Below are 18,307 nucleotides of genomic sequence, written 5' to 3'. Positions count from 1 at the left end.
TTTCTTAACAATGTTGGCAATACGCAAGGCAATATTTAGCATCGTTAGTTCAAAGTTAACTTGCTCAAAGGCCACACCTAGAGTACTGTGTGCCGTCTGGTCACCACATTACAGGAAAGATCTGATTGCACTAGAGATGGTACAGAGGAGATTTACGAGGATGTTGCCTGGACTGGAGAATATTAGCTGAGAGGAAAGATTGGATAGGCGGTGTTTGTTTTCTTTGGAACAGAGACAGCTGAGGGGAGACCGTATTGAAGTGTATAAAATTATGCGGGACCTAGATGGATAGAAAGGACCTATTTCTCTAGCTGTTGGGGAGGGTTTAAACTAAAAAGGCAGGGGGATGGGAATCTATGCAGGGAGACAGAGGGAAGTAGAAAGGGGGCAGAAGCAAAAGGTAGGAAGGAGACAAGCAAGAGTGGAGGGCAGAGAAATCAAGAGCAAAAATCAAAAAGGGCCACATTACAACATAAATCTAAAAGGACAAAGAGTGTTGAAAAAAATAAGCCTGAAGGCTCTGAGTCTCAATGCGAGGAGCATTCGTAATAAGGTGGATGAATTGACTGCGCAGATAGCTATTATCGGATATGATGTAATTGGGATTACGGAGACATGGCTCCAATGTAACCAAGGCTGGGAACTCAACATCCAGGGGTATTCAATATTCAGGAAGGACAAACAGGAAGGAAAAGGAGGTGGGGTAGTGTTACTGGTTAAAGAGGAGATTAACGCAATAGTAAGGAAGGACATTAGCTTGGATGATATGGAATCTACATGGGTAGAGCTGCGAAACACCAAAGGGCAGAAAACATGAGTGGGAGTTGTGTACAGACCACCAAACAATAGTAGGGAGGTTGGGGATGGCATCAAACAGGAAATTAGGGATGCGTGCAATAAGGGTACAGCAGTTATCATGTGTGACTTTAATCTGCATATTGATTGGGCTAACCAAACTGGTAGCAATACTGTGGAGGAGGATTTCCTGGAGTGTATAAGGGATGGTTTTCTAGACCAATATGTCGAGGAACCAACTAGACTGGGTTTTGTGTAACAAGAGAGAATTAATTAGCAATCTGGTCGTGCGGGGCCCCTTGGGGAAGAGTGACCATAATATGGTAGAGTTCTTCATTAAGATGGAGAGTGACAGTTAAGTCAGAGACTAGGGTCCTGAACTTAAAGAAAGGAAACTTGGACGGTATGAGACATGAATTCGCTGGAATAGACTGGAGAATGATACTTAAAGGGTTGGCGGTGGATGGGCAATGGCAGACATTTAAATATCACATGGATGAATTACAACTATTGTACATCCCTGTGTGGCGTAAGAATAAAAAAGGGAAGGTGGCTCAACCGTGGTTAACAAGGGAAATTAGGGAAAGTGTTAAATCCAAGGAAGAGGCATATAAATTGGCCAGAAAAAGCAACAAACCTGAGGACTTGGAGAAATTTAGAATTCAGCAGAGGAGGACAAAGGGTTTAATTAGGAGGGGGAAAATAGAGTATGAAAGTAAGCTTGCAGCGAACATAAAAACTGACTGCAAAAGCTTTTATAGATATGTGAAGAGAAAAAGATTAGTGAAGATTAATGTAGGTCCCTTACAGTCAGAATTAGGTGACTTTATAATGGGGAACAAGGAAATGGCAGATCAATTGAACAAATACTTTGGTTCTGTCTTCACTAAGGAAGACATGAATAACCTCCCGAAAATACTAGGGGACCAAGGGTCTAGCGAGAAAGAGGAACTGAGGGAAATCCTTATTAGTCAGGAAATTGAGTTAGGGAAATTGAAGGGACTGAAGGCTGATAAATCCCCAGGGCCTGATAGTCTGCATCCCAGAGTACTTAAGGAAGTGGCCCTGGAAATAGTGGATGCATTGGTGATCATTTTCCAACATTCCATGGACCCTGGATCAGTTCTTATGGACTGGAGGGTAGCTAATGTAACCCCACTTTAAAAAAGGAGGGAGAGAGAAAACAGGGAATTATAGACCGGTTAGCCTGACATCGATAGTGGGGAAAATGTTGGAATCAATTATTAAAGATATATTAGCAGCGCATTTGGAAAGCAGTGACCGGATCGGTCCAAGTCAGCATGGATTTATGAAAGGGAAATCATGCTTGACAAATCTTCTAGAGTTTTGTGAGGATGTAACTAGTAGAGTGGACAAGGGAGAACAGTGGATGTGGTGTATTTGGACTTTCAAAAGGCTTTTGACAAGGTCCCACACAGGAGATTAGTGTGCAAAATTAAGGCACATGGTTTTGGGGATAATGTATTGACGTGGATAGAGAACTGGTTGGCAGACAGGAAGCAAAGAGTGGGAATAAACGGGTCCTTTTCCGAATGGCAGGCAGTGACTAGTGGGGTACCGCCAAGGTTCAGTGCTGGGACCCCAGCTCTTTACAATATACATTAATGATTTGGACGAAGGAATTGAATGTAATATCTCCAAGTTTGCCGATGACACTAAGCTGGGTGGCAGTGCGAGCTGCGAGGAGGATGCTAGGAGGCTGCAAGGGGACTTGGACAGGTTAGGTGAATGGGCAAATGCATGGCAGATGCAGTATAATGTGGATATGTGTGAGGTTATCCACTTTGGTGTCAAAAACAGGAAGGCAGATTATTATCTGAATGGTGACAGATTAGTAAAAGGAGAGGTGCAACGAGACCTGGGTGTCATGGTACATCAGTCATTGAAGGTTGGTATGCAGGTACAGCAGGCAGTAAAGAAAGCAAATGGCGTGCTGGCCTTCATAACGAGGGGATTTGACTATAGGAGCAGGGAGATCTTACTGCAGTTGTACAGGGCCTTGGTGAGACCACAATTGTGTGTGGTTTTGGTCTCCTAATCTGAGGAAGGACATTCTTGCTATTGAGAGAGTGCAGCGAAGGTTCACCAGACTGATTCCTGGGATTGCAGGACTGACATATGAAGAAAGACTGGATCGACTGGGCTTATAGTCACTGGAATTTAGAAGAATGAGAGGGGATCTCATAGAAACATATAAAATTTTGACGTGATTAGACAGGAAGAATGTTCCCAATGTTGGGGAAGTCCAGAACCAGGGGTCACAGTCTAAGGATAAGGGGTAAGCCATTTAGGACCGAGATGAGGAGAAACTTCTTCACTCAGGGAATTGTGAACCTGTGGAATTCTCTCCAACAGAAAGTTGTTGAGGCCAGTTTGTTAGATATATTCAAAAGGGAGTTTGATGTGGCCCTTGGGGCTAAAGGGATCAGCGGGTATGGAGAGAAAGCAGGAATAGGGTACTGAAGTTGCATGATCAGCCATGATCATATTGAATGGTGGTGCAGGCTCAAAGGGCCGGATAGCCTACTCCTGCACCTAGTTTCTATGTTTCTATATTTTCCTTCGCAGAGGGATCAACAATCAGGGGGCATAGATTTAAAGTAATTGGTAGAAGGCTTAGAGGGGATTTGAGAGGCAATTTCTTCATCCAAAGAGTTGTGGGGGTCTGGAACTCACTGCCTGAAAGGGTGATAGAGGCAAAACCCTCACCACATTTAAAAAGTACTTGGACATGCACTTGAAGTGCCGTAACCTACAAGGCTACGGACCAAGAGCTGGAAAGTGGGATTAGGCTGGATAGCTCTTTGTTGGCTGGCACAGACACGATCCGCCGAAATGGCCTCCTTCCCTGCTGTAAATTTATTTGATTCTATGAACAGTGTCAGCTGTGGCTCAGTGGGTAGCGCACTCTCCTGAGTCAGAAGGTTGTGGGTCCAAATCTCACTCCAGGTACTTGGGCACACAAATCTAGACTGACACTCCAGTGCAGTACTGAGGGAGTGCTGCACTGTTGGGGGTGCCGACTTTCGGATGAGATGTTAAACCGAGGCCCCGTCTGCTCTCTCAGGTGGACGTAAAAGATCCCATGGCACTATTTTGAAGAAGAGCAGGGGAGTTATCCCTGGTGTCCTGGACAATATTTATTCCTCAATCAACATAACAAAAACAGTTCATCTGGTCATTATCACATTGCTGTTTGTGGGAGTTGCTTGTGCGCAAATTGGCTGCTATATTTTCCACATTACAACAGTAACTACATTGGCTGTAAAGCGCTTTGAGACGTCCGGTGGCCGTGAAAGGTGCTATATAAATGCAGGTCTTTTTCTTTTTTTACTCAATTATTAATGTTGGGTTTTGTGCCTACTTTGTCACGTGCAATTTCCTATTGCGCACATATGGAGTTTTCATTATCTTCTTGTTAATGTTCATTTGTTTTCCTTCGCTATTGCAGTTTACCAGTTAATTTACTTGTAGGTGTTTGTGAATATTGCTACAGGTACTTGGGTATATATCACTTATTACCTGCAGCTTTGTTTAGGATTTCATATTGATATTAATTGTTTATCTTTCATTTCACTTAAGGTTATACAGCTTCACTTTAATCCAAATGTGGTGAGCGCACAACACCGCATTTACCCATGATCTCTTCCCGCACCTGGTGTACTTTTTATTGGTGCACTACTTTACCTACTCTGAAGAGACTAATTTGGCACTCCTTCAAACAATTTAAGAGCCTGGAAGGCATCAACTGTGAAGCAGGCGTGGCATTTTAGCCTTCTATCATACATTCTGAACAAGTTCCTTGCTTCACTGATGGATTGTGAAAAATGTATTTCTTCCATGAGTGCCTCTTGCTCATTAATTCATGCCTAGGCTTCAGGATGGCTGATCATTGTTTAGTGCAATAAATCTAATATCCCATAAATAGTTTCAAAATTGCTTATTTCTGCATATTTGTTTTAAAAATGCGAAGATTACACACACATTTATTGCATTTTGAGTTTGTAAAGAAGAATTTCCAGGCTCTTGTGTCATTGGGTCAACTTCCAAATTTTGATATTTCTAGGTATATACTACAGTTGAACCTGAATACTATTTACTATTTAGTTACTGGTATTTATGAACCTTATTGATGTAAAATGCATATGGCTAATGTTCAGGGGTTCATATTAATGTTTACATTGGTCCTCTGGTGACTAGATTCTGTGGCTGCGATTTCGCCTACTGAGACGGGCCCAGTGCGGACGAGCTAGGTGGCGGGTTGCAGCTCGATTCCGCTCTGTAAAAATAATTTTCCATTGACTGAGCTTGTTAAGCCCGCCCTGCGAGGTTCCCGGCCAATTAAAAGGAAGTGGGTCTGATGACGACATTTGATGTCATCAGCCGGTTTCCTTAAAGGAATCCTGGCTGCATTCAATTTGACAGTTGTGCTGTCGGTGTTCTGCAGCATTGAGGTGCTGTAAACACTGACTGCACAAAGGTGCATGGCTGCACCCAGGCTCTCCCATGACTCCCTCCAGATGCTTATGGAGCATGCAGGGAGGTCCTCTTCCCTTCCAACGGGCAGAAGAGACTACCCCAGGATATCAACGCAGCCTGGTTGCACATTGCACAGGAGGGCACAAACAGGGATGTCTTCAGGAGGACCAGGCTGCAATGGTGCAAACCATTCAATGATCTCAATAGATCATGAAATGTTAGTACAAAGCCACACTCAACCTCATCCTGCTGTACCACTCATCGCATCCCCATCACTCTGCCTTCCCTAGCCTACTCCTGCACAGCCTTACTCACACCAACTTGCCTTGCACCTCCACCCATCCCTCTCTATCTATCTACATTGTCACTTCCCCATTTCACTAGCCAACCCTCACACTCTCCCTCATCTCACACTCTCCCTCATCCTTGTCCAATCATACCAACTAACAACACACAGCGGTAGGCACTTTGGCTAAAAGACCCATGTTCATGTAAAGTTTCTGATGTGTTGCCAAACATTGAAACCTTTATTTTCAACACTTTGTGCCTTGGATAGACTTTTGTGCACCTTTGGAAGTGGCTTGGTGAGTTGTAGTGAATGGTGAGACATAATGGTACCCCCCACAATGGTGATGTGTGAAAGGAATGGCTTGGGCATTGTAGCGATGCCTTTATGGTGCTGGTGTGGGGTGGTGCCAACCTGGTGCATCATGTGGCAGCCAGGGTGTACAGTGTCAAGTGAAGTAAATCTGACCATGGTGAGGCCATCCCAGGCAGCAATGTGGTCATGTGCTGATGCCCTCTGTCCTGTGCAGCATCAGGTGATTGCGGAGAGAAGGTTGGTGATGCTGGTGTGCCTGGTGATGTTGGGGCTGATCATGGTGGGATTCTGAGGACCCAGGTGAGATGTTTTTCAAGGGCACTGATGCTGATGGAATAAATGGCAGCTGAAGTTGAGATGACAGAAGCGATCTGTCAATGGTGGTGAGCTTGTTCCAAGGAGGTGACAGTGGATAGAGAGTTTACTCCAAACACTACCAAAATGCATAAAGCTCAAAAGGATCTTCCAAATTCTGAAGGCTCAAGCTTCTAAGATTGGAAAGTGAACAGCTGTGAAATGGTAGCTTTTATACCACTTTTGCAGCTGTCGCTTATTCAGAACAATGGAGAGTCATTGAAAACCCGACCTTCTTACCTGACGTGATCCCCGAGCACCGTGAACCTCGTCAAAAAGCTGGAAAACGGTAAGTACATGGTAAAATGCTGTTTAACTACCTTTTAACAAACTCTTAACTCTGTCAATTGGCTCCCCTGCCGCTTGGTGTCTGAGCGTCCTCGACCAGGCCAACATCCGCAGCATTGAAGCACTGACCACACTTGATCAGCTCCGCTGGGCAGGCCACATTGTCCACATGCCAGACACGAGACTCTCAAAGCAAGTGCTCTACTCAGAACTCCTTCACGGCAAACGAGCCAAAAGTGGGCAGAGGAAACGTTACAAGGACACCCTCAAAGCATCTCTGATAAAGTGCAACATCCCCACCGACACCTGGGAGTCCCTGGCCAAAGACTGCCCTAAGTGGAGGAAGTGCATCCGGGAGGGCGCTGAGCACCTCGAGTCTCATCGCCGAGAGCATGCAGAAATCAAGCGCAGGCAGCGGAAGGAGCGTGCGGCAAACCTGTCCCACCCTCCCTTACCCTCAACAACTATCTGTCCCACCTGTGACAGAGTCTGTGGCTCTCGTATTGGACTGTACAGCCACTTGAGGACTCATTTTAAGAGTGGAAGCAAGTCTTCCTCGATTCCGAGGGACTGCCTATGATGATGAAAGTGCAGACAGACCCGGCACTTGGGAAACTGACTTGGAGGCGGGCTGCCGATCTTTTATATTTTGATAGCGGACCTGCGTCCGAACCGGCCCTCTGAGTGCCGGCAAAATTTCGGCCTGTGAGTGTTAGAATACCCAATCTGGCTGAGCGACAGATAATGTAATAAGGAGACAGTAAGATGCACATTTACATATATCTCTCTCTTTTGCATTATGTGGCAATGCAATAAAGTGCATTCCCCCTTTAAACAACTGGGGGGAAATGGCTACAAAAGTCTGTAGTATAAGGAAGACCTGGTGTGTAAATCACTCAGTACTTTTGTATGTTTTAGTATGGGTGTGCATTTAATTGTTAACAATGAACCTTTTTTCAAGTAAGTTATGTGCGCCTCCTCAATATTTCTTAATCTGATCTTTGATGATATATTGCAGGTATTGGCTCTAGTTTTTGTTAGAAAATTGATGGATCTTTGCTTCCTGAAGCGTGAGCTAAGCTGGCTTGATGATCTAATGCCTGAAAGTAAGAAGAAAAAGCTGGATGATGCCAAAAAAGTTAAAGAGGATGGGGTAAGATTTGATGATTATTGCAATAGACTGAATCTATTGCAATAGATGGAATGAATGTGCAGAACTGAAGTGCACATAAATGCAGTTTCTTTTTGGCAAATTTTAATCACTAGTTAAAGGGGAGACAAAGTCCAAGAGCACTTTTTTCTTCAATGTGTGTGTGTGTGTGTGTGTTCACAAAAAGCACTCCCCCCCCCCCCCCCCCCCAGACTAACTTTTCCCCTTTAGTTAGCTGTCAATGTTCGATTAAAATGTGAAGAAGTTCTGATTTTTTTTCCAATAACATAGTTTAAACACTGTTCAGTTACCCCCATTGCCAATTCTGTGCTAAACTAGCAATTTAACAATTCTGTTGTGTACAACCTCATGCAAATAGTCCGATGCTATTTTTCTATTTTTTTTAATGCATTTTTCTTTCCCTCATTGAAATAACTCCCTTGCCCTCCCCAAGCCATGACCATGGCCAAGATTGGCAAATTGTTCACACGTTTTACAAATGGCAATTTGAAATCAGCCATGAGAACAGTCAAAATATTGACATGTTCTACATTTTGCCTTCCCCTTTTCCCCTCCTCCCTGCTTCCCCCAAAGCGAATCCAACTGAATACAGTGTGAGGAATTGCTGTTGAAACTGCATTTCCTACCACAATATGGCAGTGTGTTGATACAAAAAGTTGCTGTGCCATCACACCACCTACAAAGTGCTACATGGAATAAACTGACTCATTGAGTCATTTAAATCTTAGTTTAGATCACAACAAAACACTTGTCTTGAGGATGAAATTGTGTGCAGATTTTGGTTAAAGATCTTTTTTTTAAATTCTACTTTTATCTTTTACCTTCAGCTAGAGATGTTGGTTGCAGGAAGATATGGAATGATTAGTATGGGTATTAAGTCTAATTACTACAAGTTACTTAAAAATTGTTAATTTCATCTAGTTTGCATTAATGAAACAAATTAATATCCTATAAACCTTTTTATTCCACAAGTGCTATTAAAATATGTTACTTTCCTACAGGGTTTACTTGATAGAAGTTTCATACAGAAGTCTTGTCAGTACTGCCGTTTTGTATTGGTACTTATTACCAGTTGCAGATATGCCTTCGATAGATACTTTCTCTGGTACGACAGCGCTGGTCACTCGCTTAAGCAGTCTGACTATCTTGTGTCCAGTAGTGTGCCTCTGCTGCCCAATATGTCATTATATAATAATGCAACCCAGGGTGTAACAATAGGACGTCCTTGTGATCTAAACTACATATTGTATCTTTTGCATACTTTAGATCACGTTTCTCAAGTTACATAATACATAAATTATCTCAATCTTTTGCATATGCCCTTGCATGCACTGCTCCAATTTTTCTGTAGACAGACTGAAAAACATTTCAGTGAGACGAAGCCTGACTCAAATCATTAAGCAGCTTTATTTTACAAACTGCAAGTGAGCATATGGAGTCACAGTTGTAAACAAACCTCACTTTCTCCACACAATTTCACACCCCCTCCTTGAAAAATAATAAAAAAATAATAAACCATGCCACCCTGTCCCTTTTGTGGGCTGATATACAGGTACTTGTTTTAGGCATTTCCTTTTTCTTTTTAGACAACTTCTAACTGCAAAAACTGACCATCTGCATGTTAACTTCCAGACCTATTCATTCCCTCCTTGTCTCAGTAGCTGCAGCCAATGGCTTTTTACATCTGAGCAAATTCACTTTGTTTTGAAGCACAATACTTAAACCTAACTCATTCCCAAATTCTTTCCATGAAATAAATGATCAGAATTCCTGAAACGTGATAAAGGAACTCCTAGACCATCCTAGTCTATGGCTATAAGAATTAAACACGCATTCATGTTTGTATAATTTAGAAAATTTTGACTAAAACTGGCAAAAGAAAGAAAGAAGTTTTATAACATAGGACATTTGAGATTTTTTTTAAATAAGAGCAATTTGGTGTTTTGTTGAGTTTGGGGCTATGTACAATAATTGAATGTGCGTCCGCACAAAGTGTGGAATTCTGCCATGATGAGGCTTTTATTTCTTAAAACCATCTCCCTCATACTACAAAAAACACAACTCCCTCATTGAGTATCTGTGTAATTATATCCCTAGATTTCTACAGATCATCATTTGTGATAAATATGTTTAACAGATCAGTAAATCATTGTGGATATGGTGTTTTTTTGGTTGATCAAATACAGTGTTTGTATCTCTCTAATCTAACAGGAATCTGAGAAAATGCTGGAACCAGGGGACACAGGTGTGCAGCTGCCAATGGAAAGTAGAAAACTGCTTCAAAGTCCAGTAAAGAGTAATATTTATAGGTAATCCAGTCAATAGTGCTTCTAATACTCTTCACAATTAAGCTCATACAGTTTCATTGGTTGCCATATGTGATTTTCATGCTATTTGTATTGAACATTTCCAGCCATTTCTTGCTCAAATGATATCAGATACCAAATTGCAGTACATAATATATTAACTGCAAGAAATTATGTTTTTTTTTAAATCCCCAAAATATTAACATTTGTAAATGGATCGGGTTAGATATTCTATCCAGTTTTTGAGTGTTTCTTACTTGGACTTCATTTGTCTACCAGGTAAAATGAGTTTTGCCATGGCTATAAATGCTGTTGGTAATGCCATACCATCAAAGAGGTAGGATTTGGTTAATTGGAGGTGGGCCAGCAGAATTAATGACCTGTCATCCAAGAGTTTCTCTGAGCAGTGAAATTACACTTCACAACAATGTTACTTTGGGGCATGACTCCAACCAATATATTAAAAAAAAAAAACAGATTTCCTATCTTGCAACTTCATACTTTCTTTGCTGGTGACAGATTCCATGTTTATGGTAAAACATTGCAAGAATGTACTGGATGCACTGTCAATATTTTAAACTGCTGGATGTCAGCAGTATTGCAAAAAGCACACAGCACTGCGCAGGTAGAATTACCATCAGCACTATCATATTACTGTGAAAGAAGAGTAACATCCAGCATTGTCTCTAGATTATTTGCCTTCACCTTTTGAACGCGTGTGTGCTAAAAGTGTTTAAAAATGAATTACTGATTTGCGCTATTTTCCTGAATGGCATTTTTGCAAAGTAGAATGCAACGCAATGGACGCGCAATTGAAGAGTCAATCATATCGTACCCGCAATAATGCTGCTGAGCCACTTGTTAAACTGTTAACCATGTACTTAATGAGCTGAAATCTGCAAAGCTTTGCTAATGCTGCTGTGCAGTGCACATACATCTATTTTTCCTTGGTTTGGTTGACAGCTGAAAGTGTGGGAAATCCTAAAAGGCTCTGCATTTGCTCAGCTCCTTCTGATTTTTGTGAATAAAACATTACAGCCCGAGTTTAAAACTGTTTGCAACAGTGCTTCTTGTTGCCTATTTGGTGACTCTTATTACCACATCAAAAATACATATCCACCAACTCCTGGAACAAGGTCAGTATTTTTTTTAAACAGTGAGCAACAAATCAGATTACATGCCTCATGAAGAGTTGTGTGTTGAAAGTGGAAAATTTACACTGTCATACAGAGAAAATGTTATTCAGTTGCGCCTCTGAGATTAGGAATATCTCACATGTTTGGGTGCATATTCATATATTTTAAAAATGTTTATTTTACACTAAGTAATTAAAAAGGTGCATGGTGTATTACTGTATTGCATGGAACTTGCATTGCAATGGAATAGTCACAGTTTTATTTATCTTATTTTCCAAAATCTTGTGTAGTCAAGGAGAACCACTACAATGCAGGACATGAGAGAATTAAATAAATTCCACAGTTTATAACCTGACATTGTATTCTGCATGGCCAATCATTGTTTTATGCCTCAGTTTGTTATTGAGGAAGTGGTGGTGGGTCTTCGCCTTGAACCGCTGCTTTTCTTGTAGTGAAAGTAGGGAATTCCAGGAATTTCTCCCAGTGACGATGAAGGAACGGCCATATATATCAAGTGTGACTTGGAGGTGGTGATGTTCCCAAGACTTGCTATTCTTGTCCTCTTTGGTACAGGAACACTGATCATATGGACTGCTCCTGGCCACAGAACCTCTCTTACTATTGCTGATAACACAAGCAATTTTACATGGCTTTAACATGTGAAAGGGTATACTTCTGTCACTCAGACATCCTAATTCCTGTGTCAAAACAACTTATAAAGTGTCATTAAAAACAAGTTTCTTTTTTTTAAATGAAATCCAACAATTTACTATAAGCAGCAGCAGTCCAGGTTTGGCTGCATACTCCATAACCCATTAGCTGTCTTGTAAACTGAAGTCGGGAGGGGAGACTTTCCCCAATAGTAAACCGTGCCACAGCTCACAGTAAACACCACCGCTCAGGAGGTGCGGCAGTGGCGTGAAGCAAATCTGCAGCTCACTTGCAAATTCTCTGAGATGGAGATACTTTGTTAGATGACCTTTATTTTGTATGTGATCGAAATGGGAAAAAAACACAATTGAGATGATTGTGTATTCATCTATTAGTTTTTTTGCTAAAAATCTTGATTATCACTTTCTTGATTATGGCACCTGCACTTTATTTATAGGTGTGATCCATCTGAAATTAATATCTCAGATGAAATGTCCAAATCTACAGTTTGGAAGGCACTCAGTATGAATACAGAGAACAACAAAATCAAGGATAACACAACTTCAAAAAGGTAAAACTGGTGTTCATTTAATGCAATTTTAACATTTCTATAATTCCGGCCCCATAGCCATCCCATCCTACTGGATCCAGAATACTGAGTGGGCCTCTCTGGAAATGGCACGCCTTGGTTGATTCACCAGGAAACATTCTTGAACTAGAAAAATGAGTGGTAGGCAGACAAAAACACTTTTTAAAAAATATTTTAAACCTACTGGTCACCTGAGGCCTGTTAACTTGATTTTTGAGCAGACTTCTAGATGGGCAGCCAGTGCTCCCGCCCAAATCAGGTGGCAGCCTTACTAAAACATTTAGATCGGGGTCCTACACTGGTTGTAGGACCCAGACGCAAATTTCAGATACAAACGGGCTGAGTGAGCATGCTCCACCCATTGGTACTGGGCATAGAGTGGCCTAACCAGTCGTCCTTAAAAGGGCTGCTGGAGGCAGCTTCAAAATGCCCCCCAAGAAATCTGTGGCACTGATTTTTGTGAGGACTGCAAGAGCATGAATGCTCCTTCTGGCCCTGCAAAATCTCCCCCCCCCCCCCCCCCCCCCAACTGACGGCGACTCAGTGATCCTCCTACCCACTAAAAGCTTACTTCCGGCTTGGCTTCCCCCCCCCCCCCCCCCCCCCTCCGCTTGGCAAGTTATCTACCAGTGCTTGTTCAGCACTGGCAGCTTGCCAATCCCAGTCAAATGAGGCCTGCGCATGAAAATGGTTTGGGCCTCTTGCTAGTGCCGTTGGGTGGGCAGTGTGATTGCTCCGTTCAATATGCACTCAATGAAAATCAGCCCTGAAATATTAAAGAAATGCCTTTGTTACCTTCCTCCTTCATACTTAGTAATACTTATTTCTTTTTACAGCAGTTCCATTCAAAAACCAATGTAAATCGATGTTCATGGGATCAGGTGAGTCATACATCATGTTCTTTTTTTTTGTGAAGTTTTGTGCTCATTAAGATGAAGAATGTCACTCTGATACTCCATGGGCCAGATACAGCTAAAGTTCCCTCTAGTCCACCAAGTCACTCTTTTTGATCCAACCCTACATCCTCACCACATTGCTCAATCTTTTCTCTCCCCAGAAGCACATCTCATTGTATCTTGAACCCATTTATACTGTTCACTTCTATGATATTCCGTGGTGACTTATTTCACAAGTTTATTACCAATGGAAAGACTCTACCTGACATCCCTTCTTACTCCCAACTTCCTAATTTTAATTTAGTTCTGTGGTATTTGAACACTTCACCATAATGAACCAAGCTTTGCCAGTTCCCTTCAGAAAATCTTGAAAATTCCAAAAAGCATAAGCCCAACTTACTTAACCTTTCCTCAGAAATTCTTGATACCGAGAATCATCTTCATCTACATGCTCCAGTCTTTGACTTTGAGCTGAAATTTCACCTCCATATATGGTTTGTCCTCAAAACTCCCCTATTTCACCCCCAGTACATTCTCTGTTTATTTCACTACTTCACGTCTCCTGCAAAAACCCTAATACATGCAGCTGTCACCTGGAGAATCAATTTCTTAAATATGCCGTCCTCACCAGCCTCCACAAAACTTCAGTTGATCTGGAAATCCGCGACCTGAGTCCTCACTTGTCTCCACTGGCTCCCTGTGCCCCAAAAGATTAACTTCAAGGCCCTAGTTTTCAGTTTCCTACATGGCCTCAACCCCTCCCTATTTGGAAAATCCTCTTCAGCTATATATGATAGCCTGCACCCTCCATTCAGCTAACTCTGGATTGCAGCATCTCCCTCGTCCCCTCCATTCCACGAGCTCAGGCTTATCTTTCAGGCATTGTGCCCCTGTCCTCTGCATCGCTCTTCCAAAGCCAGTTTGCTTTGCTGCCTCCTTTTTAAATAAAAAAAACTCTCTAACCATACATTCAGTCTTCTCTCTTTTCCCCACCCCCAAATTCCTCTACTTCTTCCTCCTCAAATTGCTCTGAGACATTCTTTTATAAAAGTAGCTTGATTTCAAATGCACAGTCTCTTGTTTATTTCTTAGGTTTCAACCCCAACCTTGACAGAGAAGGATGAAGTTATAGTTGACTCAGGGAAGAGCCAAAACAGAGAGGTTTGCAATCAAACATCCACACTGCATCATGGAAAATCCTTGGAAAATAAAACAAGTTGAAGGCAGCACATTGTCTTTTTAAGTACTCAGAACCCCATTAAGGCCTTTCAAAAAGAAATCTGAACTTTTAGGTCCAATTTTAATTTAGATTTTTTTTTTCTGCGCAAATGATTGACCAGAAGTTAATAGAAGTTTGCACTCTTGGAGGAAAATCACTAGTTTTGCGTATTTTTTATAATTTCAGTTTTGTAATGCATAGCCTGACTGACAAAAATAGACCTTTTGAAAGACCTTCATCTCTAACCAGCATATAATTTGAGATGTTTGATATGTAGACGGTAAGAATAATTAGATTTGTTACATGAACTGTATCACAATTATTGTGTGATTACCAGTGCTGTTTCATATGATTTCTACACTTCAGTGTATGTTTTCATGTTTTCTGCATGAAAAAAAATTCTAGTCTATCAAAGATGTTTACATGTACCTTGATCACTAAATGTTACCTTACTAAGTAATAAAGCAACTTGCAGTGCAATATACTGTACAAATTAAAATCACGACTAACATACTACATGGGCAGTAAAAAAAAATGTTAAGAATGTTCTCTTTAAAAATTCCTTACCAATAGAATTTGAGAGGTTTCTATCACCTAGAACCCTCATCAGCCTGCTGGCAGTAATATCCCTATTGTGAGCCTTGAGGAGGTGGCACAGAAACTCATGGTGAGCAATTATATAGTATTAATATGAAAAACAAAACTTGGTTAATTGTTTTTATGCTGAAGTGAAATATACTTTAAAGTATATTTTAAAACATAAAATGCTGTAACTATAATGAAGACTCAGAACTAATTAGAAAAGTACAATAAAAAAAAAATGACCTGTAAAAATATACCCTGATAAATTAAATACAAAATACATGGAATGTATCTTAACTTGTACATTGTTTTAAGCTGCTCCTACCAAAATTATGCACTGCCAAATTCGCCAAAGGACATTCTGTAGTCACTTTTAAAATTACTTGTATATATTGTCACAGACAATTTCGCTTCTAGATAATCATAAAGAACAGTTTATTAACTGTTTATTAAATTAGTCTTTTTGAGAGGATGGGAAGATTCTAGTGCAATAATATAGCAATAAACAAAGCTTACTGTTTATTCTCAGTGTCAGGGAAGCAATACCAGAAAATCATTAGATGGAAGAGAATTAAAAATGCAATTTCTACTCTTGTACCATTTTTAGATATGATACTAATATAAATACCCTGACAGTAATCCTGGCCCCCAAAAAATCCAAATGAATAAGCTGTTGAGGGCAAGTGGTGAACAAGTCTAGGACTGCTGCTGAATCGGAACATTGACAGCCAGCCAAGGTTGTCAAATATACTTTCAGATAACCATATACCCCTGAACCCTAAAGGTCAAGAAGGTGTCAGCTGAGAGGGGGGCGGGAAATATGGTGTCTGGGGGGGAAAAAGATGGTGTTTAGGGGAGGATATAGCAGACTTCCCTCCACTCCTCAAAACATAATTGAGATAGACAGGCCTAAGTTATGGGCTGAAGTGCTACTAGAGTCCTCAAAGGGTTATCCGTTAAGACTGCTGGTTGCAGGCTGTTGAGGGCACCTGGCAATAAAAACAAATCTCTCCATTCTGTTGGTAAAATTCATTACTTCAGATACTTCAGTTCACAACTTTAGAATCCACTACTGTTCCGTCACACTTGTAGGACATCGTTTTTGTCTGATTTCCTGGAGAAACACAGCTATCCAAACAAGCAATTGTCATGATTTTATGATTTTGAATGTAATACATACCAAAAGAAAATAAAATGAAACTATATCCTTACTGAATTTAAAAAAGTGCAGGCACAAATTTTTAATATAGCTTCTTTCTAGTGAACTACATGTAGAAATAGAGACGCATTACTTTATTTTAGAGAAACTTGAAGAAATATATTAATAGATTATTTTGTTGCAGAAAACCTATAGTCTTATGACACTTATAATGTAAATAAAAGTACAAGCAGAAATCAAATCCACCTGGTTCACCAAATGAAAGCTTGTTGGCTGAAGGATGGGCTAATAGCTGATTTACACAAGATGACCACAGACCCCTTGAACTAAGAAATAGAAACGGTATAGTAAAAGCCAATATGGCTTCTATTTTAGTGAAGCTATTTTTGTTTTTGTTTTAGTCCTGGACATTTAGATGTGAAGACCCAGGTATATAATTGTTTGTTTACAGTATTGTTTAAGTGCAGTAATGTGATTGCAGTTTCAGTTCAAGGTGGGTGTAAAAGTTATTTATGATATACTGGAGGAATTGTTGTGTAAAAGTGCTGTACAGTCAGGTAATGCTGTTGTTTAATCTAGTATTTTGTTTTGTTGCACACTCGTTGTAGTGAAAATAGAGATGCAAATAAAATAAGTGTACTCCTAAACTGTAACAGATGAAGAAATGTATCTTTTTAAAGAGACAACATTCCTCTTATTTAAATAGGCCTGCATTTTGCAAGACTTTAGAATGGATTTTCTTTCCTCTTTTATAGTTAGTATGTAATAAATATTAATAATTGTGATAGAAACATGTTTATTTCTGTTCAAAATGTTAATATGCAGTCTTATTAATATGGGCATAGATCATAAAATGCAGCCTCTTTAGACCAATAGCAGGAATTCTGTCTACTTAAATGATGAAAATGTGAATGGGACAATTGTAGTTTATTTCTATAAGGAAATAAAAGTGATTAAAATATAATGACTTGATTATTATTGCTTGGACAAAACAAAAGAAAGTTTCAATTAAAATACTGCAGGTGATGTATATAGCACAATGGTTGTTTTAATATGCAATCTTAGAGTAGTAGGATATGCATCTGTGCTTGTGAGTCCCAATATTCTGAATTTCCAAACCCACTTGTATCATCTAAAGCTAAGTAGTTCTCCACAAGAAACAAATAAAAAATGAGGAGGTGAATCACCCAAGCCACACTGCTACTTGGCTTTGGAGTAGCACTGGAAGAGCTTTTGGACTAGGTCCTATCTGTTTAAGATACATTGAAAGAACAAAAATGTATGGGGGAAGTTTAATTTAACATTGCAACAAACATAACTCTGTGAAAATCCTAATGGTCAAATATTAAATGAGTGTTAAAAAATTTGGGAGGTGATTTTCATCTTTGGGTGTCGATTTTCATCTTTGGGTGTCAATGGGGCAGTTGAGGTTGGAGAATCAGGCAGAAATCCGTTCCACCCTGCTGGCTTTGGGCCTCACTATATTTTCCAATCAGTCCTGGGATGGGTTTCTGAATCTTCAATTCAAAATTTGTGGGTAACAATTGTTGATTTTTTTTTTTTCTTTTGCCCCAACGTGTCAATATTGGTTCCAGGTTTGTCACCAGGAACCGTCCAAGTTGCTGTTATCAGACGAAGAGGGGAATCTGTAGAGGGATGCTGGGCTGTTTGAGATGTGCTGTATGCCCTTCTGCCTGTACCTACACCCCCACATCTGCAGAGATGACATGCTTTGCTTTGGCAGATGTTGTTGGAGGCTCCTCTTAGAGGAGCCAGCAGACCTCCACTGGCATCACAATGAAATGTGAATGCTGGAAGGTTCTTCAGAAGTGTGGATATGTGAAAATGTATAAGCAATAAAGACAGTGAAGTGAACTGGATATTAAATGTATACAGACATTAAAGTTGAGAACGTGGGAATTATATATGGACAGTATAAGCTAACAAAGAATTCATGGAGGAATAGCCATGAAAATCTCAGACTCGAGACTGCAAAATGTTACAATACTAACACATATTGAAACAAAACCCACAGCTTGCAGAAAAACCTCAAGGTCTTA

The 18,307-nt window shown here is 40.5% G+C and overlaps 1 protein-coding gene across 4 annotated transcripts in view; it reads left to right on the top strand.

The window, feature by feature from the left end:
- The window catches only part of LOC139240978 (electroneutral sodium bicarbonate exchanger 1-like), a 235,062-nt gene extending 217,851 nt beyond the window's left edge, over window positions 1-17,211 (top strand). For 2 of the 4 annotated variants that reach the window (XM_070869603.1, XM_070869602.1), the window contains exons 22-26: window positions 7,557-7,691; window positions 9,921-10,018; window positions 12,260-12,373; window positions 13,228-13,272; window positions 14,380-17,211. In XM_070869603.1, coding sequence (XP_070725704.1) covers window positions 7,557-7,691; window positions 9,921-10,018; window positions 12,260-12,373; window positions 13,228-13,252 — 372 coding nt within the window. In that variant the 3' untranslated portion in view covers window positions 13,253-13,272; window positions 14,380-17,211. Of the gene's footprint in view, window positions 1-7,556; window positions 7,692-9,920; window positions 10,019-12,259; window positions 12,374-13,227; window positions 13,273-14,379 lie in introns of those variants that run through there. The other 2 variants (XM_070869604.1, XM_070869605.1) reach the window with 2 other exon arrangements.
- The last annotated feature ends 1,096 nt before the right edge of the window (window positions 17,212-18,307 follow it).

This window comes from Pristiophorus japonicus, chromosome X, assembly GCF_044704955.1.
Source record: "Pristiophorus japonicus isolate sPriJap1 chromosome X, sPriJap1.hap1, whole genome shotgun sequence".
NCBI lineage: Eukaryota > Metazoa > Chordata > Chondrichthyes > Pristiophoridae > Pristiophorus > Pristiophorus japonicus.
The sequence above is the reverse complement of the archived record's forward strand: the minus strand, read 5'-3'. Positions and strand labels throughout refer to the sequence as shown.